A 27,435-nucleotide genomic window follows, 5' to 3' on the forward strand; every position below is an offset into this window, starting at 1 on the left:
AGTAACAAAGATATGATAGAAAAAAACAAAGGTTGCTGAAAAACTTTAACCTTAAAAATAACCTAAGTATAACACCTTGGTGACCTTGACCTTATGTGTAATGGGCCCAGCCCCTGCATGTACTTTGTTTGAATGATGGAAAACTTTTATGTGAAGTGACAGTAAGATATATGCAATAGTAACAAAGATATAACAGAAAAACGAAGGTTGCTGAAAAACTTCAACCAAGAAAGGTCACGCCAATGCCAACACCGGGGCAAGCAGAAAAGCCCCCCTAATCTCCGAATTGTGGAGCTAAAAAGTTATGTCCCTTGATTTTTTAATCATGTTGACACTCTAAATACTGTTGTTTCTTCACCAATCTGAATCATAATTACAAGAGGGTCATGATGACCCTGGATTGTTCACCTGAGTAGTATGAGCTACAAGTTTCAAATGTCAAACCGATGCTTAAATATTAAGAAAGTAGGTCAGTAGGTCACATTCATGGAAACTGAAAGTCAGTTTTAAAATCAGTGTGCAAAACTGAATATGTCATCCAAATTTCAAGGCTGTATCTTAAACAGAAAGAAAGTACATTGTAAGTCAGTAGAAATACAACCAACAGTTTCTGAGAAGATTTTTACAGATTTTCCTTTTGTTTGTCATGGCAACTACTGAACAAATTTTAATTTTGAAAGGCGGCCGGGCAAGGATTATTTCTGTGAAGTTTGGTGTAAATCTGCCCAGTAGTCTTGAGAAGACTTTTTCAGAAATTGTTCACAGATGCAAAACACACAAAAGAATGTGTATGACTTGAAAGGTGTCAAGATTTGTTCGAACGCTTGACACCTTATTATTTATACATGAACTTATTTTATACAAAATGGAGGTATTCTAAAATTTAATTTTGTTGCCAAACTAAAATACAATTATATTAGTGCATTGTTTAAATTTGATAAAGTTTAACATCATTTCCCTAATGAATAACATGAATAACATAAGAACTTCTCTATTATATTTTGTCCAAGATTCCCATTGGCTAATATATGTGTAGCTGAAGTTCATGGAAAAGCAAGTTCGTAAAATTATTATCTCCCTTCACCTATTTTGGCCATGCAATGAGAACAGACATGAAATAAATGAATATGGGAGCAAGAAACTTGCCTTTAGGTTCAGATTGTTGAAATATCCCAAAAGCCTATCCAATGCAAATTTAATGTTAAGCTAGAAATTACAATGATATCAAAAGAAATATAGTCACTGCTAACTTCCTTACATGTCGTCACCTTAGTGCAAAAAGTGAATAAGTCCTTCTTTATGTCAATGGAGTTATCCACTTTTTGCACTGAGGTGACGATGTATGAATCAGAGTTGAAGGCACAGTGCTTTATATCAAATTGTTGTGGAGAACATACGCTGCGCCTGAGGACCGAACTAATGATCCATAGATCTGCGCTCTCGCTGTTGAGCTAAGCAGGTTGGCTTTCGTTGGAAGAGTGACGGTTTAAGCTCATAGCTCATAGTTTCATACTCAGTTTAACCAGCGGACCAATGCTTCTGCTTTAATTTCACCATAGTATCTTTGTGTATTCTCCCAACACGACAAAAAACAATCGTTCTCGATCAGTGAAGTTACCTTCCTTTTCAGTCTATGTCTTTTTCCCCTCATATGTCGAGGCCAGTTTTCACTATCAACATGTGATTTACATACTGTACAATATATTGTCTTCACTGTTTTGTCTAATGGATCTGAAATTTAAGTTTCATACTGAAGTCCTTTTAACCCTTAACCTGCTATATTTCTATAATGGACTGGTCCATCTTTCAATTTGGACAGTACCACTTATTACTCAAAGGGGTTTTCACTGAAAATTTACTGACTGAAAAGCGAACAGTGCAGACCATGATCAGACTGCACGGATGTGCAGGCTGATCTTGGTCTGCACTGGTCGCAAAGGCAGAATCATCTGCCGCCAGCAGGCTAAGGGTTAAATTTGTTGTCTTACTAGATGCATGTATCAATTTGTTTGGACAATGAATTGTATTTATTTGCTTAGATACAATTATTTAGCAACTTTCCAGCAATCAATCATGGAGGAAAAATATTACATGCATGGGTGGGCATCTAAGTAGAACCATCAGCACTCTATAAGCCAATGGATGGCAGAACTCATATAAATGAGTTCTACAACCAATATACTTATTAGGTTTCAAAATCACAGCTTGATGGGGAAGTGATTTTTAGACAGTGACCTTAATCACTGAAGCCCCTGTAAAAAGTTCTGCCTGTGTCTTTCATATAGTTAACAAGAGTGCCACCTAATACACCCATTAAAGTCTTCTTACTAGTTAGTTACATCATGCATACACATGTATTATTAACTGAAACAACCTTTAATCACATATGGAAAACAATGCTGAAAACATTTCATCACGAGCGGGCACCTGGGTAGAACCATCAACCTTCCGTATGCCAGCTGGATGGCTTCCTCACATGAAGAATTCAATACCCCAAGTGAGGCTTGAACCATTTTAACAAAACCACCAGGAACAATTCCTACTTGACTATCAGATTGTTTTTTCATTCTGTCCAACTTACCTTGACTATCTGTTTCTGTACTGTCTTCAGAGTCTATTACAATAACCTCAGGATCCTCTAAACCACTTTTATGTTGTTTACCAATTCCCCCTTTATCAACAGCGTCATCATCATCCGAGTCTACTATGATCACCTCTTCTTTAAATTCTGTTTCCGCCAATTTCGTTACACTTCTCATGCATTTCTTGTGAGAACATGCAGATGTCTCCTGTGATTTTAATACTGTGTATCTTTCTCCACTTTGTTCCACAGCTTTGCTATCACCACCAAAATGATATACTCTATCATGAGGTGAAGGGTTCAACTGTGTCATTTGTGGTACAAAATTGATTAGAGGATATTTCTTTGGTGGCAACTCAAACCGTACAGTTTTAACATTCTTTTCAGCTTTCCTTAAATCAATCTCCTGCTTCTTTTTTCTTTGCTCTGAAAACAAGTCAAATTGTTAATAGTGTTAATTTTACTATGTATTCCAAATAACTTTGACCTTTGGGCCCTTTTACCAAAAACTATAGTCCTTCCAGCAAAAAATCAGTCCAAATGTGAAGTTTAATGACGTTTTGGGCAGTAATAATCAATAAACTGACAATATTGCTAAAACACTATTACATTATTACAACATCAAAACCCATGAGACTTTCTGTACCCGACCCTTAACCAGCAGGTGTGAACCATTAATTCTTCCAGAAGCCACTTTGATGACTTTCTCACATGAAAGAAGGGTAAGTGACAGTCTGACTGAAGGAAATTTCTCTGGGGAACAAATTAGTACTGGTGCATAATCCTTCAACAATGTTTTTTGTTTTGGTTTATCTATCTGCATAGCCCAAACTGGGTAATTTATAACTAAAAAGTGTTGATTAATGTAAATAAGGTAAAATCCCATGAATTTTCACAGACAAAACAGTATAAATGAACTCAGTGGTTACTGGACACCCATTTCTATTCTGTAACTGGTGAAAAACTAGCCAATTTATCCAAGTTTGACCATTATGCTGTGAAAGAAAACAGCTAACCTTGGAAGGAACCGATTGTCACACAATCCAAATTTAAGCATTGCAAGATTTATTATTATTCTTATTGTGAGTTATATTCCCTGACATATTACTAGAGAAACAAAAGCTACTTGTAAAACAAATACATTTTTGTATGTCCCACTCGGTGGCCTGTGGGAAGCAAGTGGGTACGTAATTTCGTATGCTGTGACGTTGACCTTTTACGAAATACTTTATTTATCTTTGACCATCTAAAATTTTGGGTCATCTACTGAAGTTTGATTGACTGTTGGCAAAGGCATTCTCCAGATATAGAGTAGAAATCGTTTTCAGTCTCAACGTAAATGTGACGTTGACCTTTGACCTACTGATCCCCTCCACCCCCACCCCACCCCCAAGTGATTCAAAATCTTCACCCATGATAAACTTTACTACTATCATAAATATGTAACACTCATAATAAACTCTATGTATATACTGACCAAGTATACCTTCCTCATGTAAGATGTTCTTCAAAAACTCAGCTGGCCGTTTTCTAGGATTTTTAGCATTCCAAGAAACACCCTTATGAAATGCATTAAACTTTGCTGCATTCCATATACCATCAACTCTGCAAACATAAAGTTGAATTGTCATTAATTTAAAACTGAAAAAACTTTAACCTTTACCCTGCTGAAGTTTTAAAATGGACCGGTCCATCATTCAATTTGGGCAATACCATTTATAATTTAAAGGGGTGTTCACTGAAAATATACAAACTGAATAGTGAACATTGCAGATCGTGATCAGACTGCATGGATGTTAACAGTCCAAACTGAAAAGAATAGCTTCCATCTATAGCTTCTTTAGTATGGACACATACAAGCCCTACATAATATTATGAGAGCCGCTGCAATTAAAAGAAATTACTTCATCATCTAAGGTCAGTCAGTAACACTCGCAAAATCATCAGCTATTTTCAAAACATTCAGCCATTTACAGAGGAAATGTTTGTAATAATACTAACATATGAGAAAATGCTACTACATGTCGTGTAAACGCTGTGTACAGTCAAACTTCTTTCGAGCGAACTCGGCTTATTTGTAAACCACCCTCCCCTCGAAATGATGTACAGTGATATTGTTTGATAGCACGAACAGCTGATAATATGGACACATTTTGTCAGTCCCGTTGAGTCTGAGCAAAAAGTTTAAAATACTTCAAAAACGCCCATTAGCAATGTGCCTATCAAGTCACAGATCCATAATTTTTATGTCCAAGAATCCTGAAGTTATTTGGAAACTTAAACTACAAGCAGACGCAGGAATGACCAGGATCATCACATAACGCGTCCTTCTGATCACTTCACATGACGACGACCATGACCTTTGACTAAACGCATAATCATAATGGGTCTATGGTGTTGTTTTTTCTACCTAATGATCTCTGTATAACCTTAACCTTAGACCTTAGGATAAATTATCAAAATAGTTTTTAGAATACTTAAAATGACGTTAAGTTATTTAGAAGATTTAGAAATCATTTTTTAGACTTCAATAACTTTTACCATGCTAAATTAATATAATGATCATATCCATCTTCCAATTAGGACAGTACCATTATCTGTTAAAAGGGGTGCTTTCTAAAAAGATAATGGCTGAATAGTGAGCAGTGCAGATCATGATCAGACTGCACAGATGTGCAGGCTGATCAAGATCTACACTGGTCACAAAGGCAAAACCAACCATGTCCAGCATGGTAAGGGTTAATGCAACTCTGTCTTCGAAAATCTGAGGGTCTATCTCTAAACCTCTAAACACATACATGAAATCTTTCTCCAAACTGTCTGGTATACACCTTGAGGCTGGAGCATTCTGTAACTCTAGAAGCTCTTCCTGAAACCAATGTTTCTGGTGTTTTAGTCTACTCTTACTCTAAAGCAGTTTAACAATAATGTGTCGAAACTTTTTCTTAAATAATTATATTGTTGCGGTCAACTCTTACTTCCCAAACTGAGTTTATGTTCTAATTTCAATCTCTCTTAATAAACAGCCACCTGCCTTTAGCAGCCAGATTACATTGCTCCATTGGCTTGCTGCTTAACACAGGTTTGACTGTATTCAGACACATCAAAGAAATATTTCAATGAAACAACAGAAAGTGTTTAAGACAGTATTTCCATCTTTGTTACAGAGTAAAGTTTCTAAATTTGGAAAACAGTAAACAAAAATTTATTAGACATCAGTGAGTAAGAGATATTTTAAGAAACTCTGGATTGCGTCTGACCATTTCTCAAGTTTTAAAACCTTAGCTAACAAAACAGTGATTTCAAAAGCTCTACTACTTCAAAAACTTCAAATATAGTCAAGCTAAAAATTCAACATTTACATTAAGGTAGCAGACAGTTAATGACGGACAATTTCTGTAAGTTTAGCATTCTCTAGATTGAACAGAAAGCAAAGTGCTGGTGTGAGCTACATCTTAATGGACTAATGAATGAGGAAACGACTAACAATAAAATGTAATTGACAGAAATTACTAATAACCATTAAATTTCTTAACTGGTAACAGTATGATTTAATAAAAAATATGCCATGTTACCCTGGTATACTGTCTAACTGGACCCGTTACTTTCTCTCCTATCCTTTTATTGAATGGTTCTTTGTCTGTAGGAACTTCACCTTTAAACAGATAATTTGCCGAATTTAAGAAAAAACATGCACTAATACAATGCAATGGGTTTCAAAAATAACAATGCAAAACACCACATTTAAAACTCTTCAGTGCAATTACTTTTTCATCTATACCAGTACCATAAATGACTATATCATAGATTAAGACACAACAATTACGAATTTTACAGGAAAACAAAGTATAGAAATAAGAAATAAACTTATCCATATACTTAAGTTTGTTAAAACATGTTTAAATTGAAATATATTTGACTGACTGAAATAAGAACTGCAGACAAATACTACAGTAACAAACCATAGTATAATTTAGCTACAAATACACTGTAAAAAAGTGTTGTAGAAAAAATTCAACATAAAATAATAACTAGTCTAAGAGCTGCTTTTGAGAAAAGCACATGTCTACCACAACTGCCTAATCATCTATTAGTAAACAGTAAGTCAGTCTTTATAATTATACTGTTTACTCACTACAAGTATACCTTCGAAGAGTAAAAAGGCTGATTTTGAGTAATTCAAGGGCCATTATTTCTAAGTATCTGGGCTGATTTGGCTAACTATCGAACTTGGTTGAGGATTTATGGTCAAACACATTTTGTTCAAGTTTGGATGAGATATGTCACTATGACTTAAGTTTTTTTCATGGAGTTCTCAAACAAACTCTCAATGTTGTGTTAATATCCTACCTTCTACCCTAAAGGTACTCTTTGTAGCATTTTGCTCCAGCTTTCTTCGTTTCCCTGCAAAAAACAATTACTTATGCTGATAAACTCAGTTTTTTTTCCTGTAACTTTTTTTCTTTCTGCAAATTGTTATCAATAGTTGGTATCAAAATACACATCCAGAACAAAGTCTACAAATACACTGACCGAGTATGCCTTGCTCCTGTAAGATATCCCTCAACAATTCAGCTGGCCTTTTTCTGGGATTTTTAGCACAATTCCAAGCCATTCCCTTGTGAAATGCATTGAACTTTTCCGCATTCCAAATGCCATCAACACTGCAAATAAGAAAAGAAAGAAGTGCTGTTCTATCTGGACTAGTTTATGTTGATTTCATGGTCGAGTCATGAAATTTAATCCAAACAAACAAGTAAAATTCCCATTCATCTTATGTTCAAAAGTTGAAATCCACGATTTCATATCCCCACGAAATTGCCGCTTTGACCAAAACCACGAAATTTCATGCCCATGAAATTTAATGATTTGAAAGTAAAACATTGATTTTCAACACAGTTTCAGAAATACATGCAGTAATAGCAGTCAGTCCATCTAGTCACTGTTTTTTGATAATGTGATAATGAACCAACGCGGCTTTCTTCCTAACAATTCTCTGGAAGTTTTCCCACATGAACCAGTATCATAGACTATTTTGGAAAAGGAATGACTTCAGACATTTTTTTTTCAAATAATTTTAGAAATATTCACATTATGGGTTGAACTAGATAATGACTTCTGAATTCAGTTTCAGGTCACTTGTGGGCAAACAAGTTGGGCTAAATTATATACAAAACACACACATAAAGTTAATATGAAAACTAACTGCAATAAAATATTTCTTAGTATAAAATTCCAACTCTTGAAATTTAATTTACTGAGTATCAAGTGTCACTATCACAGTAATGGTCTTATTTATAATGACTTTCATGAGGTAGAGGCCAAAGAAGATCCAATAGCCACTCCTGGTATAGTAACCAATGAACTCCTATCAGCAAGATGATAATAAAGGCATAAACAACCCTAAAACTTGAACCTACGAAAGATAAATCTTTAGGTCCTGGAGTGAATAGTGTAATAAGCTTAACACATACATAAAATCTTTTTCCAAACTGTCTGGAATAGGTCTGGAAGCTGGAGCATTCTGTAACTCAAGTAATTCTTCCTGAAATAAAGTTGTGCTACTGTTTACTCTACTCTGACAACCATTTTGTCTAAAAGTAGTTTAAAAATAATATACCAATTAATATAAAGTGCATTCACCTTTATCTTGCTAAATTTCTATAATGAACTTGTCCATCTTCCAATTTGGACAGTACCATTAACTGTTTAAAAGGGTGCTTACCAAAAAGATACAGGTTGAATGGTAAACAGTGCAGATCATGATCAGACTGCTTGGATGTGCAGGCTAATCATTATCTACACTAGCCGCAAACTTTTTAATACCCCAGTCACACATACGGCACGGATAGCTACGTCTAGCCATGGATAGAAACGTAGTAACCCGTATCGGTTCGTACCTCAGCCGTACCCTAACGTAGTAATCCGTATCAGTCCGTACCAATCAGTACGGCTCAGGTACGGACCGATATGGATTACTACGTTTCTATCTGTAGCTAAATGTAGCTATCCGCGCCGTATGTGCATGTGACTGTGGTATTAGGCAGAATTAATCGTGATCAGCAATTATTGGTAAGGGTTAAGAAATATCAAAATAGAGATTGGTTTTCAGAAAAAAAAAATTAAATTATTTCTTACAAAAACAGAGTGCCAGAATGTCACAATATACGCCCGTCACAGCAAATTTATTTACTCTAGCTCCTGTATTGCAAATGAATTTTAATTTTGTGGTTGTTTAGTAATCATTGTAAGTCTTTTGTTTTCCTAAGTCCACAAAAAAAAAATCCTTACCAGGTAGAGAGACCTTAAAATACACCTAAAATTTTAAAGTAACATCTATGTTGTACCACAGAAAAGTGGTCTTGGATTTTCCCTATGGTCAATTATAAACAAGAGGACCATGATGGTCCTGAATCTCTCACCTGTCCCAACATGACCCAGTTTTGAACTGAGTATGACGTCGTTTTTTTTCTATTATTTGACATAGTGACCTAGTTTTTGAGCTCATGTGACCCAGTTTTAAATCTGACCTAGATATCATCAAGATGAACATTCAGACCAACTTTCATACAGATCCCATGAAAAATATGGCCTCTAGAGAGGTCACAAGGTTTTTTCATTATTTGACCTACTGACCTAGTTATTGACGGCACGTGACCCAGTTTCAAACTTGACCTAGATATCATCAAGATGAACATTCTGACCAATTTTCATGAAGATCCATTCAAAAGTATGGCCTCTAGAGAGGTCACAAGCTTTTTCTATTTTTAGACTTAATGACCTAGTTTTTGACCGCAGCTGACCCAGTTTCGAAACTGATCTAGATATCATCAAGATGAACATTCAGACCAACTTTCATACAGATCCCATGAAAAATATGGCCTCTAGAGAGGTCACAATGTTTTTTCATTATTTGACCTACTGACCTAGTTATTGAAGGCACATGACCCAGTTTCGAACCTGACCTAGACATCATCAAGATGAACATTCTGACCAATTTTCATGAAGATCTATTCAAAAGTATGGCTTCTAGAGAGGTCACAAGGTTTTTCTATTATTTGACCTACTGACCTAGTTTTTGAAGGCACGTGACCCAGTTTCGAACTTGACCTAGATATCATCAAGATGAACATTCTGACCAATTTTCATGAAGATCATGTGAAAAATATGGCCTCTAGAGAGGTCACAAGGTTTTTCTATTTTTAGACCTACTGACCTAGTTTTTGACCGCACGTGACCCAGTTTCGAACTTGACTTATATATCATCAAGATGAACATTCTGACCAATTTTCATAAAGATCCCATGAAAAATATGGCTTCTAGAGAGTTCACAAGGTTTTTTTATTATTTGACCTACTGACCTAGTTATTGATGGCACATGACCCAGTTTCAAACTTGACCTAGATATCATCAAGGTGAACATTCTGACCAATTTTCATGAAGATCCATTCAAAAGTATGACCTCTACAGAGGTCACAAGGTTTTTCTATTTTTAGACCTAATGACCTAGTTTTTGCCCGCAGCTAACCCAGTTTCGAACATGACCTAGGTATCATCAAGATGAACATTCAGACCAACTTTCATACAGATCCCATGAAAAATATGGCCTCTAGAGAGGTCACAAGGTTTTTCTATTATTTGACCTACTGACCTAGTTTTTGAAGGCACGTGAATCAGTTTCGAACTTGACCTAGATATCATCAAGATAAACATTCTGACCAATTTTCATGAAGATCATGTGAAAAATATGGCCTCTAGAGAGGTCACAAGGTTTTTCTATTTTTAGACCTACTGACCTAGTTTTTGAAGGCACATGACCCAGTTTCGAACTTGTCCTAGATATCATCAAGATGAACATTCTGACCAATTTTCATGAAGATCATGTGAAAAATATGGCCTCTAGAGAGGTCACAAGGTTTTTCTATTTTTAGACCTACTGACCTAGTTTTTGACCGCACGTGACCCAGTTTCAAACTTGACCTAGATATCATCAAGATGAACATTCAGACCAACTTTCATACAGATGCCATGAAAAATATGGCCTCTAGAGGGGTCTCAAGGTTTTTCTATTATTTGACCTACTGACCTAGTTTTTGAAGGCACGTGACTCAGTTTCGAACTTGACCTAGATATCATCAAGGTGAACATTCTGACCAATTTTCATGAAGATCATGTGAAAAATATGGCCTCTAGAGAGGTCACAAGGTTTTTCTATTTTTAGACCTACTGACCTAGTTTTTGATTGCACGTGACCCAGTTTCGAACTTGACCTAGATATCATCAAGATGAACATTCTGACCAACTTTCATAAAGATCCCATGAAAAATGTGACCTCTAGAGAGGTCACAAGCAAAAGTTTACGCACGGACGCATGGACGCACGCACGGACGGACGGACGACGGACGCTGCGCGATCACAAAAGCTCACACTGTCACTTTGTGACATGTGAGCTAAAAAGTTACAATATAAGTTATTTATAGTAACAACTAAGGGAAGTTAATCTTAAAAAAAAAAAAAAAAAAAAAAAATCCAAAAAAAATTTTAAGTCCACAAAATAATCTTTACCAGGTAGAGATTGGTCAAAATACACCTCAAAATTGGAGGTAGCATGCATGTTGTACTACAGAAAAGTGGTCTCGATTTTTCCCTACGACTAGTAATGAAGAAGTTACAATATAAGCTATTTATAGTAACAACAAAGGGAAGTAATTCTAAAGAAAGGAACTGTGCATAACACTTCCTCTCATGATGGTATATAATTGTGCCAAGTTACATCAAAATCCCTCCATGCATGAAGAAGAAATGCTTCGGACAAAGTCATTCTTGTATCTGACCTTTGGCCTCTAAGTGTGACCTTGACCTTAGACCTAGGGACCTGGTTCTAGTGCATGACACTTCGTCTCATGTTGGTGAACATTTGTACCAAGTTATATCAAAATCCCTCTATGCATGAAGAAGAAATGCTCCGGACAAGGTTTTCATTCTAAATTTCTTGTATCCTTTGACCTCTAAGTGTGACCTTGACCTTAGACCTAGGGACCTGGTTCTTGCGCAAGACACTCCGCCTCATGATGGTGAACAACTGTGCCAAGTTCCATCAAAATCCCTCCATGCATGTAGAAGATATGCTCCGGACAAAGTCATTCTTGAATTTGACCTTTAACCTCTAAGTGTGACCTTGACCTTAAACCTAGGGACCTGGTTCTTGCGCATGACACTCCGTCTCATGATGGTGAACAATTGTGTTTCATCAAAATCCCTCCATGCATGTAGAAGATATGCTCCGGACAAGGTCTGTGGACGCCGCCCGTCGAACCGCCCGCTCATCCGCCCGCCAGGGGCGTTCCCATAATACGTCCCGTTTTTCAAACGGGCGTATAAAAATCGACAATTTAAGGCTTTGTTACACAAAATGCATATCAAACAGTAAGTATAAAATATTCATAGTTACCCTGGAATATTGCCTGATAGGGCTCTTTATATTTTCATCTATCCTTCTAGTAAGAAGTTTTTTGGTAAGCACTTCACCTGAAAAGATAAAACTTAAGCATACATTAAATGCCAACAGATTACATAAATACTAACTTAACCAGAAGGGCCTTCTATCACACATACAAGTACAATATTTGTTTCCTTATTTGACAATGTTTTGGGCATAACACCATTTTTCAACAGTATTTCAGAAAATGTAAAAGTAGGCAGTAAATCTTACCACAGTGACTGTATTCTGGATATGATACATACAAATCTGTTCTCTGGAAGTAACTGCCAACTTCCCCACATGAATCAGTGATGGAGGACGATTGATTTCAGACACAATGTCTTTTATTAAATTCTCAAGGAGAATATTTACCTTGCCTCACCCTGGGATTGAACCCCACGACCCTGCGAATAGGTGATCTGCATACTCACTACTGTCATAATTGAGGTAATCAGGTAAAACAGGGCACTATGTGACTTAGTTTCAAACACATGATAATATTATTTTATAGAGACATAAATTTTGATCAATGTGTGTGTGTTCCGGTTTAACGTCTTTTCAACAATTTTCAGTCATATTAACGACAGTGTCTACTTGTAGCAGTGAGCACAATGCCCAACTTATAATAGTGCTGCCTCACTGGAATATCACGCCGTAGACATACCCCACCCAGTCACATTATATTGACACCGGGCTGATTAGTCCTAGCACTATCCTCTTAATGCTGAGTGTCAAGCGAAGAAGCTGCTAGTACCATTTTTTACGTCTTTGGTATGACGTGGCGGGGGAGCGAACCTACGACCTTCCACGCTCGAATCAGATGCTCTACCACTAGGCTACCGAGGCGGTGCTAAATAAGATTTCAGTGGGGCTCAAACTTCTGTCATACGAAGCTAGCATGCTTCCACCAAGCTACGGCCTTTAATCAGGTCACATATTTTGTAAATCATTTACTTAGTAGAGAATGTGGCTTCTGGAGTGTTAACAAGGGTTTATAAGATTTGACCTTGCGTCTTTATTTAACTCTAAATTATCTATCATGGCCGACTGTAAATCAATGCAAAATTGCAATCCAAGTTTCATGTATATCAGTGTGAAGTGATATTAAGATTGTTGTAGGATTCCAGCCAGGTGCCAGTTTTAAATCTAGATTTAAAACGGAATCTATAATTTACCATCATTTCCGATGTATTAAAATGGTGTTGCAATAACCTGACCAAATGTTTTAAGATTTCATCTTATCTTATGTTGTTAACAGCACTTTCTATATTCTGACCAAGACTTTTGACCTAGTATGTTTACACTTAACATAAGAAAAAGCATTATTATATTCTGACCAGACCTGGGCTAAAAACCACCAATGAATATACACATGACTGTAAAAACTTTTATAAGTTTATTTCCTAGTCATGCTAGTGTATCATCAACTTGTGAATTAAAGTCAGTACTGTACAATTATTGTTCTGTCTTTAAGTATACAAAGGTTTGAAAGTTTAAGAGTATGTGCCGTCTGCAAAATTAGTATTTTAAATGTTATCTCAATCTATATATGAGCTGTGCCATGAGAAAACCAACATAGTGCATCTGCGACCAGCATGCATCTAGACTGTTGACCAGCCTGCACATCTGCGCAGTCTGGTCAGGATCCATGCTGTTTGCTTTCAAAGCCTATTTCAATTTAAAATAGAGAAACCATTAACGAACAGCATGAATCCTGACTAGACTGCGCGGATATGCAGTCTGGTCTTGATCCATGCTGGTTGCAAACGCACCATGTTGGTTTTCTCGTGGCGTGGCCGATACAAAATGTTGACTCTGTAAATATACCTTAACTGAGCAAACACCTTTTTATCTTCTTTCTGGTCTGATATTTTTTTTATTAAAACAAGCTTCCCTGAGGAGCAACCTCTATACAACAAACACTCTTTTCTAACAAACAAGGATGGTTCTAGATAGGCTGTATTGTGATCACCAAATAAGGTCGACAATCCATTTTGTGCTTGCTCTCCAGAGGTCAATCTATCTTTGCTCTTTGATCAACATGTGTTCACTCCAGGGACTGAGGTCTTTAAACTGTTTGTTCTAGGAAGGTCACACTGTGTAAGATTTAGAGAGAGTGCACTGTGTTCACTCTAGACAGGTTACACTGTGTTCACTCTAGGGAGGTCACGCTGTGTTCACTCTTGACAGGTCACACTGTGTTCACTCTAGGGAGGTCAAACTGTGTTCACTCTAGACAGGTTACACTGTGTTCACTCTAGACAGGTCACACTGTATTCACTCTAGGGAGGTCACACTGTGTTCACTCCAGACAGGTCACAATGTGTTCACTCTAGACAGGTCACAATGTGTTCACTCTAGACAGGTCACACTGTGTTCACTCTAGACAGGTCACAATGTGTTCACTCTAGACAGGTCACACTGTGTTCACTCTAGAAAGGTCACAATGTGTTCACTCTAGGGAGGTCACACTGTGTTCACTCTAGGGAGGTCAAACTGTGTTCACTCTAGACAGGTCACAATGTGTTCACTCAGGACAGGTCACACTGTGTTCACTCTAGACAGGTCACACTGTATTCACTCTAGGGAGGTAACACTGTGTTCACTCTAGGGAGGTCAAACTGTGTACACTCTAGACAGGTCACAATGTGTACACTCTAGACAGGTCACAATGTGTTCACTCTAGGGAGGTCAAACTGTGTACACTCTAGTCAGGTCACAATGTGTACACTCTAGACAGGTCACAATGTGTTCACTCTAGGGAGGTCAAACTGTGTACACTCTAGTCAGGTCACAATGTGTACACTCTAGACAGGTCACAATGTGTACACTCTAGATAGGTCACAATGTGTTCACTCTAGATAGGTCACAATGTGTACACTCTAGACAGGTCACAATGTGTACACTCTAGACAGGTCACAATGTGTTCACTCTAGGGAGGTCAAACTGTGTACACTCTAGTCAGGTCACAATGTGTACACTCTAGACAGGTCACAATGTGTACACTCTAGACAGGTCACAATGTGTTCACTCTAGATAGGTCACAATGTGTACACTCTAGACAGGTCACAATGTGTACACTCTAGACAGGTCACAATGTGTTCACTCTAGACAGGTCACTGTGTCTGTGCTATGAAGGCTGCACTGTTTTCTCACTCAAGAGGAACAGTAAACATATAAATATTAAAAGTACAACATCCTACCTGAAAAACCTTTTGATGTACTACCTCCTTTTTCTGATGGTTTCATGCCATCTTTGCCTATTTTACCACCTTTATCTTTCTCCTGAAACTTGAAGCAAAGTAAATGCTGTCATCTTACGCGTACATAGACCATGTCTGATGGAGAACAGTAATTAAATACAAGAGCACCGCCTACGGGTGCCATTGCTCGTATGCAAGTGCCGGACAATATGAAAGAAAATAGTTATCGTTTACACTTTTTAAGGGCCATAATTTTGACAAAAAGCATATCAGAGCCTATATTGCCTGACACCTAATGATGATAAACAAGCAAGTGTGCAAAGTTTCAAAGCTGTACCTCTTATAGCTTGGACCTAAACAAAAATTTTAACGGAGAAACTCATATTTTCTAAGTAAAAAAGGGCTATAATTTTGACAAAATGCATACCAGAGTAATGGTTCTTGGTGAGTAATAACTATTTTTAAGTTTGAAACAAATCCATCAAGCAAATAAAGAGAAAAAGGGAAAGTGCATCAAAATTTTAACCAAGGCGGACAACTGAAGGTTGAGTAGGATCCATACTTCGTATAGTTGAGCTTTAATGTTTGTTTCTTTTGGGTTTAACACCATTTTTCAACTTTTTCAACAGTGTTTCAGTTTTGTAACAGCGGGCAGTTAACCTAACCCGAGTTCCTTGATTCTGTACCAGTACTAACCTGTTCTCCACAAGTAACTGCCAAGTTCCCCACATGAATCAGAGGCGGAGGACAAATTATGTCAGACACAATGTCTTTTATCAAATCGCCACAGAGAACATACAATACGTTAGGGAATCAAACTCGCAACCCTGAGACCTCTAGATCTGCAATCTCCCTACTGAGCTAAGGTGTGGGCAGTCAAGCTAAGAACACGAATAAGACATTCTCCTCCCGACAAAGTAATTTACTGATATGAATATAAATTGTTCAAAAGCATTATTATAGGTAAGTAACCCATTTCCTTTTTATGGCAAACAAGACTAGTGCATTTCCCCAGGTCTTAAAATATTACACAAATTCTTCTCGCTGCCCTGTAGCTATATATCATGTATATAGAAGCAAATTACATGAACCTCCTTCATCTGAGTGTGTTTGCGTCCCTTAAGGTGTAGAGGAAAGATCGGTCTTGCAACATGACATTTACACAGCAAACAGAATACAACCGCCTTCTGTCCAACACTGACATAATCTGCAAAAGAAAACAATTAAACACAAACGTTCTTTAACGCTTTGACTGCTGGTGGTGGAACAGCCTGATTATATTATTATAATGTACAACAAGACCAGCAGCCTGGGGCCGGTTGTTCGAAAGTTTAACCGGCTGTTAAACTAACGGCTGGTTTAAGATTTTCATTTAAAATACTAGATTTGGTGAGAAACACTAGTATGATGTTTTGATTTTATTGTAAAGAGTTTTCATTGTTCATAATTCTTACCTTATAAATTTGTTTTTCAAAATCGTCTTAAATGCTGAAAAATAACTCTAAAAGTTTATCAACCGTTAGCTTAATGGCCTGTTAAGTGTCGAACAACTGGGCCCTGGACGTACATGTGCAGACTGATCTTTTCTTACATTATTTGTATGTCAAAATGGCGGCGGTCATACAACAGCGCATCACGTGTTTAAATGGGACGACCTGCTATTTTAGATAAAATTGCGACGGTCTAAATTATAATTGTTTTGATTTTTTGTATCATTTTGAAGCTAAAACACTGAATTAGTTAATTATGTTCATGATTATACTGACAGAATCGTGAAATAAAACATTAAAATCAGCGGGTTTTGCTATGTAGGATCGGGTTATCCGAAACAAAGATTTTTTTGGCCTTATTTATGATGATCCACGCTTTAAACAAATGAATACCTTGTGTATATGCCAATCACTTAATAAGAATTTAAAGCTTCCATTAAAACTTACCAAATATTCGGATATATTCGAATATGGCAAACCGAATATTCGAATATTGATTTCAGTATTCGTTCCCAGCCCTAGTATGTATGTTTTGCACTAGAAATGTGATGAAATGCTAACTGAAAGACTGAGTCAATAAGTTAAATTTATATATAAATGCGCTCTATGTACATGATGTAGTGGCTCTGAAAACTTCCCTAATACAACTACGAGAAAGTATCTGTTGTAAGATATATTCGTATAATATGTCCAATTTAAATCATCAATATATTTTTACAATGCAAACAAAGTCCAATTATTAATACATTTCTACCCTCCAAACATTTCGTCTAATTTTAAATAAAGCAGACTGAGACTTTTATCCTTGTAAAAATTGTGTAATCATGGTATACTCTTTGTAAAACTTTTCAAAACTTCTACAGCACGAGTGATAAAATCCAGAATTCAGCCAAATTCCAATGTGTAATCATTGTACATGTGCAGACAAACATAAAATAACTCCTTGCAAAAATGGATAATAAGTCAAAACTATGACTTTGCCCCCCCCCCCCCCCCCACCCCCCAAGTACAATGTATGTACACAATCATATATTTATATTTTATGGGAAATGTTAAAACCCTTAAATGTAGAGTAATCACAGAATATCTAACCTTCTGAATGATCATCTATGGACTGGTCTTCATTTGGAGATGTTGTTTCTTTTACTCCAGCTTCCGCATTGTCATCTTCAGTAACTTTCTTTCTTTCTTTTTCCTCTCCACTATTTAAGTCTGAGTCAGGTTCCACAGTACGTTTATCGAGTTCCAAAGTTCTTTTACCAGGTTCTTCGTCTTTTGTAATAATATTGTTATTAATATCTAAGCAATGTACATTTCTTTTAATATTAACAATTCTTGTGTCTGAAACTGATTCAACTAATTGCATTTGTTCACTTGTTGCAGGAATCAGATTCCTTTTACACACTTGAGCAACCAAATTCTGTTTACACAGTGGAGCAACCGGATTTGGTTTACACTCTGGGACTTTCAGACTCTGTTTACTATCTTGGACTTCCAGACTCTGTTTACACTCTGGGACTTTCAGACTCTGTTGACAATCTTGGACTTCCAGACTCTGTTTACACTCTTGGACTTCCAGACTCTGTTTACACTCTGGGACTTTCAGACTCTGTTGACAATCTTGGACTTTCAGACTCTGTTGACAATCTTGGACTTTCAGACTCTGTTTACTATCTTGGACTTCCAGACTCTGTTTACACTCTTGGACTTCCAGACTCTGTTTACACTCTGGGACTTTCAGACTCTGTTGACAATCTTGGACTTTCAGACTCTGTTTACTATCTTGGACTTCCAGACTCTGTTTACTATCTGGGCCTTTCAGACTCTGTTTACTATCTGGGCCTTTCAGACTCTGTTGACAATCTGGGACTTTCTGACTCTGCTGACAATCTGGAACTTTCTGACTCTGTTGACAATCTGGTACGTTCAGTTTCTGTTTAGACTCTGGTACTATCAGTTTCTTTTTACACTTTTGGACTACCCTTCGTAACACCCCAGGCCCTCTTGAACGGTCACACACCTGCCTAACAAGGGAAGTTTTATTTTTCACTTTATCCATTACCCTTCTCTGAAAGTCACTGAACTGACTGTTGTTGTTACAGTCTTGTCTAGATGTGGAATTGGTATTGTTACTGTAGTACAGGTTTTGTCCTTGCATAGATGTGTATACTGTATTAACAAGGAACTGGCTTTGTCCTTGCGTAGATCTGTAGATGGTACTATTTATACTGCACTGGTTGAGATTTTGTGTGAAGTTTCTATTTCGATCCATAGTTCCTAACTGCCCTGTGGACAAACCATGTCCAGCACTGCTTCTCACACTATCCATGTCTCCTTTACTACAGAGTCCTGCAGAAAAAAGAAAATATCTATATTTTTTGATAAATTTTTCAGAGAATTACTGAACTATAACAGTGAAATATAACTGGTAAATATCAGGTTGCTCAGGTTAAACTAAAATAAAACTTGGTTATCACTATTGAAATGACATGAAATTAAAACAAAAGTTAACCTTTAGCCTGCTGGCAGCATTTGATTCTGTCATTGCGAACAGTGCAGACCAAGATCAGCCTGCACATCCGTGCAGTCTGAACATATCTGCACTGTTCGCTATTCAGTCAGTAAATTTTCAGAAAACACCCCTTCAACTGGTAAATGGTACTGCCCAAATTGAACGATGGACCAGTCCATTTTAGAAATTTAGCAGGCTAAAGGTAAATGAAACTAGAGGATGCTTTCGTAGTAAAGCATAAGTCTCCCACAATGCATAGTCGTATTGGCAAGTCAATAGGGGACAAAAGGCGAATGTCACAGACACACTAATGGTTGGCTGCAATAAGGATCATCTACTTGACACATCCAATCATCCCTCTAAATTTCAACATTCTTGGCCAAGTGGTTCTCAAGTTATGAACTGGAAATGGTTTTCCATGTTCAGGCCCCTGTGACCTTGAACTTTGATCAAGTGACCCAAAAATCAGTAAGGGTAATCTACTATGCATATCCAATCATCCTATTAAGTTTCAACATTCTGGGACAAGTGGTTCTCAAGTTATTGATCAGAAAGTTTTCTATGTTCAGCTCCTGTGACCTTGACCTTTGATGGAGTGACCTAAAAACATTAGGAGTCATCTACTCTGTAAGTCATATAACCCTATGAAGTTTGAAGGTTCTATGTAAAATGGTTCAACATCTCAAGATATTGACTGGAAATGGATTTCCAATTGCTGTCTGCTGTGACCTTTAATAGAGTGACCCCAATATCAATATGGGTAAACTACTCCAAATTTCCAAGCATCCTATAAAGTTTCATTTAACATTCTGGGTCAAGTGGTTCTCAAGTCACTGACTTTAAATAGTTTTCCACGTTCAGGCCCCTGTGTCCTTGACCTTTGATAAAGTGACCCAAAATAAATACGGCTCATTTTTTCTGCAAGTCAAATCATCCTAAAAAGTTTCAACATTCTGGATCAAGTGGTTCTCAAGTCATTGATCAGAAATGGTTTTCCATGTTATGGCCCCTGTGACCTTGACCTTTCTATTAAATCAATAGGGATCCTCTACTCTGCATGTCCAATCATCCTATGAAATTTCAACATTCTGGGTCAAGTAGTTCCCAAGTTACTGTCTGGAAATGGTTTCCATGTTCAAGCCCCTGTGACCTTGACCTTTAATAGAGTGAACCCAAAGTCAATAGTGACCCCAAAGTCAATAATTTAATGTAACCTCCACTCCAGAATATACATTTTGTGGTTAAGTCATGCATGAAATTTTTGTAGCCAGACAAACCACAAAGCTTAAAATATCTTGACGTAGCTAAAAAATTCAAAATAAAAATTTTCACATACACATTTTAACTCCAAATTAACATACTAGTGGAAAACAATTAAATAATTGTGCCGCGCCATGGGAAAACCAACATAGTTGGTTTGCGACCAGCATGGATCCAGACCAGCCTGCGCATCCGCGCAGTCTGGTCAGGATCCATGCTGTTCGCTTTCAGTCTATTGCCATAAGAGAAACTGTTAGTGAACAGTATGGATCCTAACCAGACTGTGTGGATGCGCAGGCTGGTCTGGATCCAAGCTGGTTGCAAACCCACTATGTTGATTTTCTCATGGCGTGGCTCAATTAATGTTTTCATATTGTTTTTCACCTTATTCACAGTACTTAGTTCATTATTCAGATACAAAGGATTTAAATGAGCCACGCCATGAGAAAACCAACATACTGTGTTTGCGACCAGCATGGATCCAGACCAGCCTGCGCATTCGTACAGGTCACAGTGGCTGGTCGCAAATGCACCAGAGCTCCAGATAAGCTGCGTATTTGCGTATTTACGCAATTAAAATTGCAGAAAACCTGATTTAATTCATGGTGTGCGTACTAAAACGCAATTAAAATTCCTAATACCCAATTCATAATAAATCGCTGGCATATCGCATTTTCCTTATTACTAGAATGGGTATGAGACTTTAATGCTAGACAACTGACTGGTTCTACGGTACCGCAAAACAGGTTGTTATTCGGAAAAATCACAGGACCCTTCAATCGGCTGATTGGTGTTATTTGGACGCTTTGTAAACAATTTTCTCTACACTGATAAAATTTAAAAGAGAGCAGAAAAAACATTGTTGCAGCACTAACAAACAAATTAGTGGGATATTTTGCTGTTCAACTGTGACAATTATCTCTTAAAGTCTTTGTGACGATGTAGTGTCACCGATACTGGACGAAATCTTATGGAAGAACACATATTGTAGTGAACACATTTTGAGATATTGATGAATTGACTTCATTAAAAGTGAAAAAGAAAACAACTGGTATGGAACAAATTATCTCAGAATACATTAAATGATTAGAGAAAAAATATCTTTGGTACTATGAATTAAAATACACATTTTTACATTGATTACAGGCATGTAAAAACATTTTAAAAGACATCTGACTTGTACTGTTTTAATTAATCACATTTCATTACAGTTTTAAACACATTTTTGTATTAATCATTGAAGGGTGCTATTAAACTACTCATGTAGTTAGGTCAATCCTGGTTAATGATCATGATGATACTGTAACCAAAAAATACTCAACTGTTTGTGTGAAATAAGTGAACAGTTTTTAAATTAGCAAATACCCAATTACTTCTAAAAAGGCTGGGTAATGATATTATTTTTACCCAATTCAGATTTCAAGTACCCAATTCAGACATAAAGTGATGGGTAAATACCCAATTGCACCAAAAGCTTATCTGGAGCTCTGATGCACTATGTTTGTTTTCTCATGGCGTGGCTAAAATAACAAGAGGCATAACACTGAGCAGTTAAATGCCTGAGCCTCTGAACAATGAAGCATGGTAAATCACACAATAAACCACAAGGACTGTTTATTTTCATTCTAACTAACATGCATTTCAAAACATGTTGATTAAAGACAATAAATTAATGCTGAACCAGACTTCATGCAGCTTATTTATGACATCAAAATTTAAATGAGGCATTTGTAATTTTTCTTGTTCTTCTTATAGATATATCCAATTTTATTTTACTTTAAAGGTGCTGGCCTCAAGATTGTACTATAACAAAATAAGAAATATTTAAGAAAAGGCTTACTGATTAATTATATGTTATGAAAAAACAATTAAGAATTAGTTGTTTTTACTAACTTTTCCATTCAAAATTGAAAAGTGTTTGTAAGGTCAGTTTTCCCAACTGTGGCAGAGGAACTTCAATCCCAAAATGTAAAAAAAAAAATGTGTTGTTTTTTTTGTGGAGGGGGGAGGGGTTTGAGGGAGGAGGGGGAAATTTATTTCACAAATAAGAAGCAATTATCAGAGCTCAAATGTGATTAGGAAACTACCACATTGTGTCTTCTGTTACCTGTTATACCTCTTTTGCAGAAAGAAAAAAGGCCCCGTTTCAATATGATACTTTTTTCCCAAAATGAGCAATTACATCTATGGTATGCATAGTCCAAATAATTGTACTTGAGAGTTGAATATCATTATATATTTTTGACTTTTCAATATCCGCCTCTGAGATCTCTAGGCAAACAACATAAAATATCAAAATGTAAAATCGGTCTACCCGAGGTCTCATTATTTAGACTATGGTATGTATACATGAATTTCCCAAAAATTGAAAGGCAAAGGCCTCTTCCCAATTTCCTGATGAAAAGCCCTGTCATTAATTATTATAAGCACAACACAGTTTATCATTCCAGTGCTGTTAGAAATCAACTTCATGCATGGATTCAGAAGTGGGGAGTCCAGACTGGAAAATCCCAAAAAAGCAAAGAAGAGAAGAAGGAAAAAAACAGTTTTTCGAAAAAAGCAACATTAGGATTGCATTCAGTGTATTCTTTATTATGTGGCAGCTGCTACATATGACTCAAATTTTAATTTGTATCATATGTACTAGTTTCGAAGCAGTTTCCGTCAGCTAGTAGTATCCGTCAACGCGTTATTTTACGTTTCGTGACGTTCTTCACAATGAAGTCAAGATTGTTTCCATAATGCTACCCTGCAGGGCTCCAGAAATTTTGAAAACTCAATCGGTCCGAAACGAAAATCCTGACATCGGCGCTACCCCACCCACCGCATTCCCAATATTACATATTTTGTAAAACGTGATAGGGTAAAGAAATAAGACAGTTATTCAGTGTTATGTGTGATCGCTACTTTGTTTAAATTTCGATGTTTTTCCAAGATAATACGAGGCATTGACACCGTGTGCGTAACTAGTCTAAAAGCCAACGCACTTGACTTCGAAACTGTATACACGGCAGATACTTTGTGATGTTTCCTCATTCTTTGTTGGAATTCTATAAAATACAATGCGTCAAAGTGAGTTACACGACACATATTCTCTGCTAAACAGCCTCAGTATTTAAAGAATACTCTGCCGCGGACGGAATGTGTACGTTATTTGAACGCTGAGATCGAATTTCCCGCATGTATAGTACCAAAACGTCACGCGGGTTGGCCACGGATATTTCATTTCACTTACGTTGTACTTCAATAAGTAACTACATTTTATAAAGTTATATGTTCTCTTCTGATGTAAACAAAATTTCATTTTGAAACGTTTTTTAAAAGACCGATTTGATAAACAGTGCCACTCTGGTTTTCTTTATCATTCGTGGTTGCCCATCCATTTTTTTCTTTTTTGTAATCGGGTTGCAAAGACGATTTTCTGCATTTGTTTCAACTGGAGCCCCAACAAATGAATCATGTAATTTTTTCAAACCAAGTAATTATAAAAATTATTTTTATCGGTTTTCTGTGTGATGTCTCATTAAATCAAAGACCTATAATGTACAATTATAGCTCTTTGATTATATGAAGCGATCATTTGTTTGTTACCGTGATCAAACATAGCCTTTTGAAATAAACCATCAGTCGGATTCTAAATAAAAGAAGTGGATCATCCCCGTCGAAATGATTTGGATCTAGGTCAGAAACGTTAGGAAACCAGTCAAAAATGTTTAATACGCCGCAGTCGGCTGTCTGCAAACATTAAAGGATGTGCCGCGCGAGCACTGATTGCGTCACGCGCTAATTACGGACCGATTATCAAAGTGACAATCAGACCGATTGACACGTTTATTGATTATCTGAAGGTGCGACCAACAATTTCCTACTTGGCACTGGTGATCGTGTATTGAGATATCAGACCGAAATTTATACTTTTCTCCATTTTTACGGGACCGATTTTTTTCATTTTTTCACTTCACGAATTGATCTGAAAAGTCAAAAATCGGTCCAAAACCGACAAACCGGCAAATTTCCGAAGCCCTGCTACCCTGCAATCCAAAGCTCTGTGAAATTTTTAGTAACAAAGGGTAAAAACTTTCCAAGAAAACTCGAATTGTTCATTCCATAATTGTTTTGTTTACATTCTGCACATGGGGGACTTCACGTGCAACTAATGCGCATACGCAAAGAATAACTTCGTAATCCCAAAATTAAGTTGAATGTTCCTCCTTTTGGCAGTCGAAACCAGATGATTTACCAAAAATACATAATAAAGACAAAATGAGTCATTTTTGTGCATCGGCAATAACTTTTTTTTACAATTAAGGAAGCAAAAATCAATATGAAATATACCGTATTTTCCCGAATTAAGGCCCCCCCTCTAATTAACGCCCCCCGCCCATTTTGGAGGGGAAAGAAGTCAACAAGAACGGGAAAAAAAATCACCTACCTCATTTTTATAAGTCCATATAATAAGTAATTTACAGTACAAAAGTCCAATGTATTGAAAATTAAACACACTTTTAAACAGTCCATGTACCGTAAGTCCAAAACATTTGTACTAAGTACGGTACGTATCCAATCATCAAACAGAAAATTAAACGGTAAATACATTTTTGATTTGTTTTTGCACCACTCGCGCACACGCTTCCTGCCGACTTTAAACAAACTTGCAGCAATGTGTGTACGATATACCCTTTTCTTCGGCAGTTTTAAGAACTTTTAATTCAAAAGCAGGCACAGCAGCGTGTCAAACCATTGACATTGTGTATTGGGCTTTTAGCTACCCGCATGTACTAAGGAAAATTTTATCGGAGTACACAGCTGTTTGGGTCATGACGTAATGTGTAGTGTCGCGAGCGTGTCAAAAAGCCAGACATGGAATACACGAGGTACCGTATTTAAATGCATAAAAGACACACTGCATTAAATTGGATGCCAAATAATTACGTTTTGGGGGATTAAACAACACAGAAACACTTTACAGATAGCTTGAACGATGTTTTTAAGTTTTGTAAAAAGTTTCGTTTTTTATTTTTTTTACCTCAAATAAACGCCCCCTCTTTCGAAAATGTAACGCCCCCGGGGGCGTTAATACGGGAAAATACGGTAGATGATTAGGTTACCCCTGCCAGATTTTCTTATCCAAGGGGGGTAACTGGTCACATACTATGTTCTATACAAAGTGACAGTTGTATCCCTTACGTAGTATATGCGTATATAAGATATATAAATTGTCGCTCTGATGTCAACTGGTGGATTAGCTCAATCGGTAGAACATCGGCTTCACAAGCATGAGATCGCGAGTTCGAGTCTCAGGTTTTGCTTTTTTTTTTATCTCCTATTTTCAACAAGCCTAATTTAACACCTGAACCTTCAAACTTCTTAAAATTGTATTGATTAATTTCACCAGAAAGATTTTTAAAAAAAACAAGGATGGTGCTTTTCTAGTCGTATTCACTGTAAAAATGTACATAAATATTAAAACAAAAACTGATGACCAAAACTGCTTCTGTAGTCAACTGATTCAGCTCTATTTATTTACCCCTTTTGGAGCCCCTCTGTCATATATGTGTGTTATCACATGCGCTAGACACTTGATATTTATGTTTTCGTAAAGCAGAAGAGCTAAGGTGTTCTCTTTGGGAGCATTTTACGGAACTGAAACATTCAAGAAAAAAGATATTTTAAAAACCTTCATTTTATAATGGAAACTGCTTCGAAACCAGTAATGCTTAATAAATGGACCAAGTTTGAAAGAAATTTAATATCTTCATTATTTTTCAAGAAATGTAAGTTTTTATGTCAAAAGCCCAATGTCAATGTTACCAGCCTGCTTAATAAAAAAAAATTTTCCGACCTACCTACCCTAATCTTTTTTTAGCATGTTACCGGAAACAAAGAATTTTTTTTTAGGCCTTAATATTTTGGATAAAAAGAAATTAGAAAATCTAGATTAATAAGCAAAGTGTTTGGCTAAATTTATCAATTCCTGACTAAGCTAAACACACTTTCCACTTTAAAAACTCAGTTGGCTCAAAGGGTCAAGGTCACTGAATCCGCTTTGGCGAGTTATAGTTCCGTGCACGAAATACCGTGCGAGCATTTCCATGTACGAATTTCGAGTACGTAGGGGCCTACTCTGATATCAACATAGCATATACAGCATAAACAGTGGAAAAATCCCATAAACTTTACCAAAAAACTTTTGGATTTCCTTTCTTTTCTGAATTTGTAGAATTTTTCCCTTTCTCCGTGCATTACATTACTTCCGGGGATGGAAATAATGAAAAGGTGTACAAAACACGAATAAAGACTCCATTTCGCGGAATGGAGTTCCTCCGACGCCGCAGGGGCGGCCGTCAGTTCAATAATTATTTTTGTAGAGACTACTTTTTCTCAGGATACGTTTTTCAGAGAAACGCAACACTATGACCAATACAAAACTAGGTATAATCTTAAACTAGGCTAATATAAAACATTAAGAATATCCGTTGTAATTGTAATTCTGTAGTACGAGTGCAAAAGGGTTAATCATTACATATTGATCTGCAATGTCTTTTGTTAGTTTGTTTGTCTTTTAACAGTATTTCAGTTATATAACGGTGGGCAGTTAACCTAACCTGTGTTCCAGGATTATGTACCAATAAAAACCTGTTCTCCGCAAGTTACTGCCAACTTCCCAACTTGAATAAGAGGTGAAGAACGAATGATTTCAGACACACTGTCTTCTATCAAATTTATTCGACTGAATGGATTTTGACAGGCCTAGATTCAAAGAGGCGTTTACATCAAGTGAGATCCAGTCTGGCGAATTCTATGAGAACTGTATGCGTACTGCTTTTTTTTTGCTATATGCATGCATGTATCTATTTTGCGTTTTATATCAGCCATTTGGTGTCACGAATAAAGCAAGAAGTCCCATC

General features: G+C 36.8%; 1 protein-coding gene across 4 annotated transcripts in view; it reads right to left on the reverse strand.

Annotated features, from left to right (window-relative positions):
• LOC123541879 (uncharacterized) overlaps positions 1-27,111 on the reverse strand; it is a 40,184-nt gene extending 13,073 nt beyond the window's left edge. Inside the window, exons 1-13 of one of the 4 annotated variants that reach the window (XM_053532037.1) lie at positions 26,708-27,111; positions 17,848-19,104; positions 16,351-16,472; positions 15,266-15,353; positions 12,033-12,109; positions 8,056-8,126; positions 7,115-7,245; positions 6,932-6,985; positions 6,157-6,236; positions 5,380-5,450; positions 4,059-4,186; positions 2,582-3,007; positions 1,619-1,731 (exon numbers count right to left, since the gene is read on the reverse strand). In XM_053532037.1, the coding sequence (XP_053388012.1) occupies positions 1,619-1,731; positions 2,582-3,007; positions 4,059-4,186; positions 5,380-5,450; positions 6,157-6,236; positions 6,932-6,985; positions 7,115-7,245; positions 8,056-8,126; positions 12,033-12,109; positions 15,266-15,353; positions 16,351-16,472; positions 17,848-19,084 (2,598 nt within the window). In that variant the 5' untranslated portion in view covers positions 19,085-19,104; positions 26,708-27,111. The remainder of the gene's footprint in view (positions 1-1,618; positions 1,732-2,581; positions 3,008-4,058; positions 4,187-5,379; positions 5,451-6,156; positions 6,237-6,931; positions 6,986-7,114; positions 7,246-8,055; positions 8,127-12,032; positions 12,110-15,265; positions 15,354-16,350; positions 16,473-17,847; positions 19,105-26,707) is intronic. The other 3 variants (XM_053532035.1, XM_053532036.1, XM_053532034.1) reach the window with 3 other exon arrangements.
• Positions 27,112-27,435: the final 324 nt, after the last annotated feature.

Source organism: Mercenaria mercenaria, chromosome 19, assembly GCF_021730395.1.
Source record: "Mercenaria mercenaria strain notata chromosome 19, MADL_Memer_1, whole genome shotgun sequence".
Classification (NCBI taxonomy): Eukaryota; Metazoa; Mollusca; class Bivalvia; order Venerida; family Veneridae; genus Mercenaria; species Mercenaria mercenaria.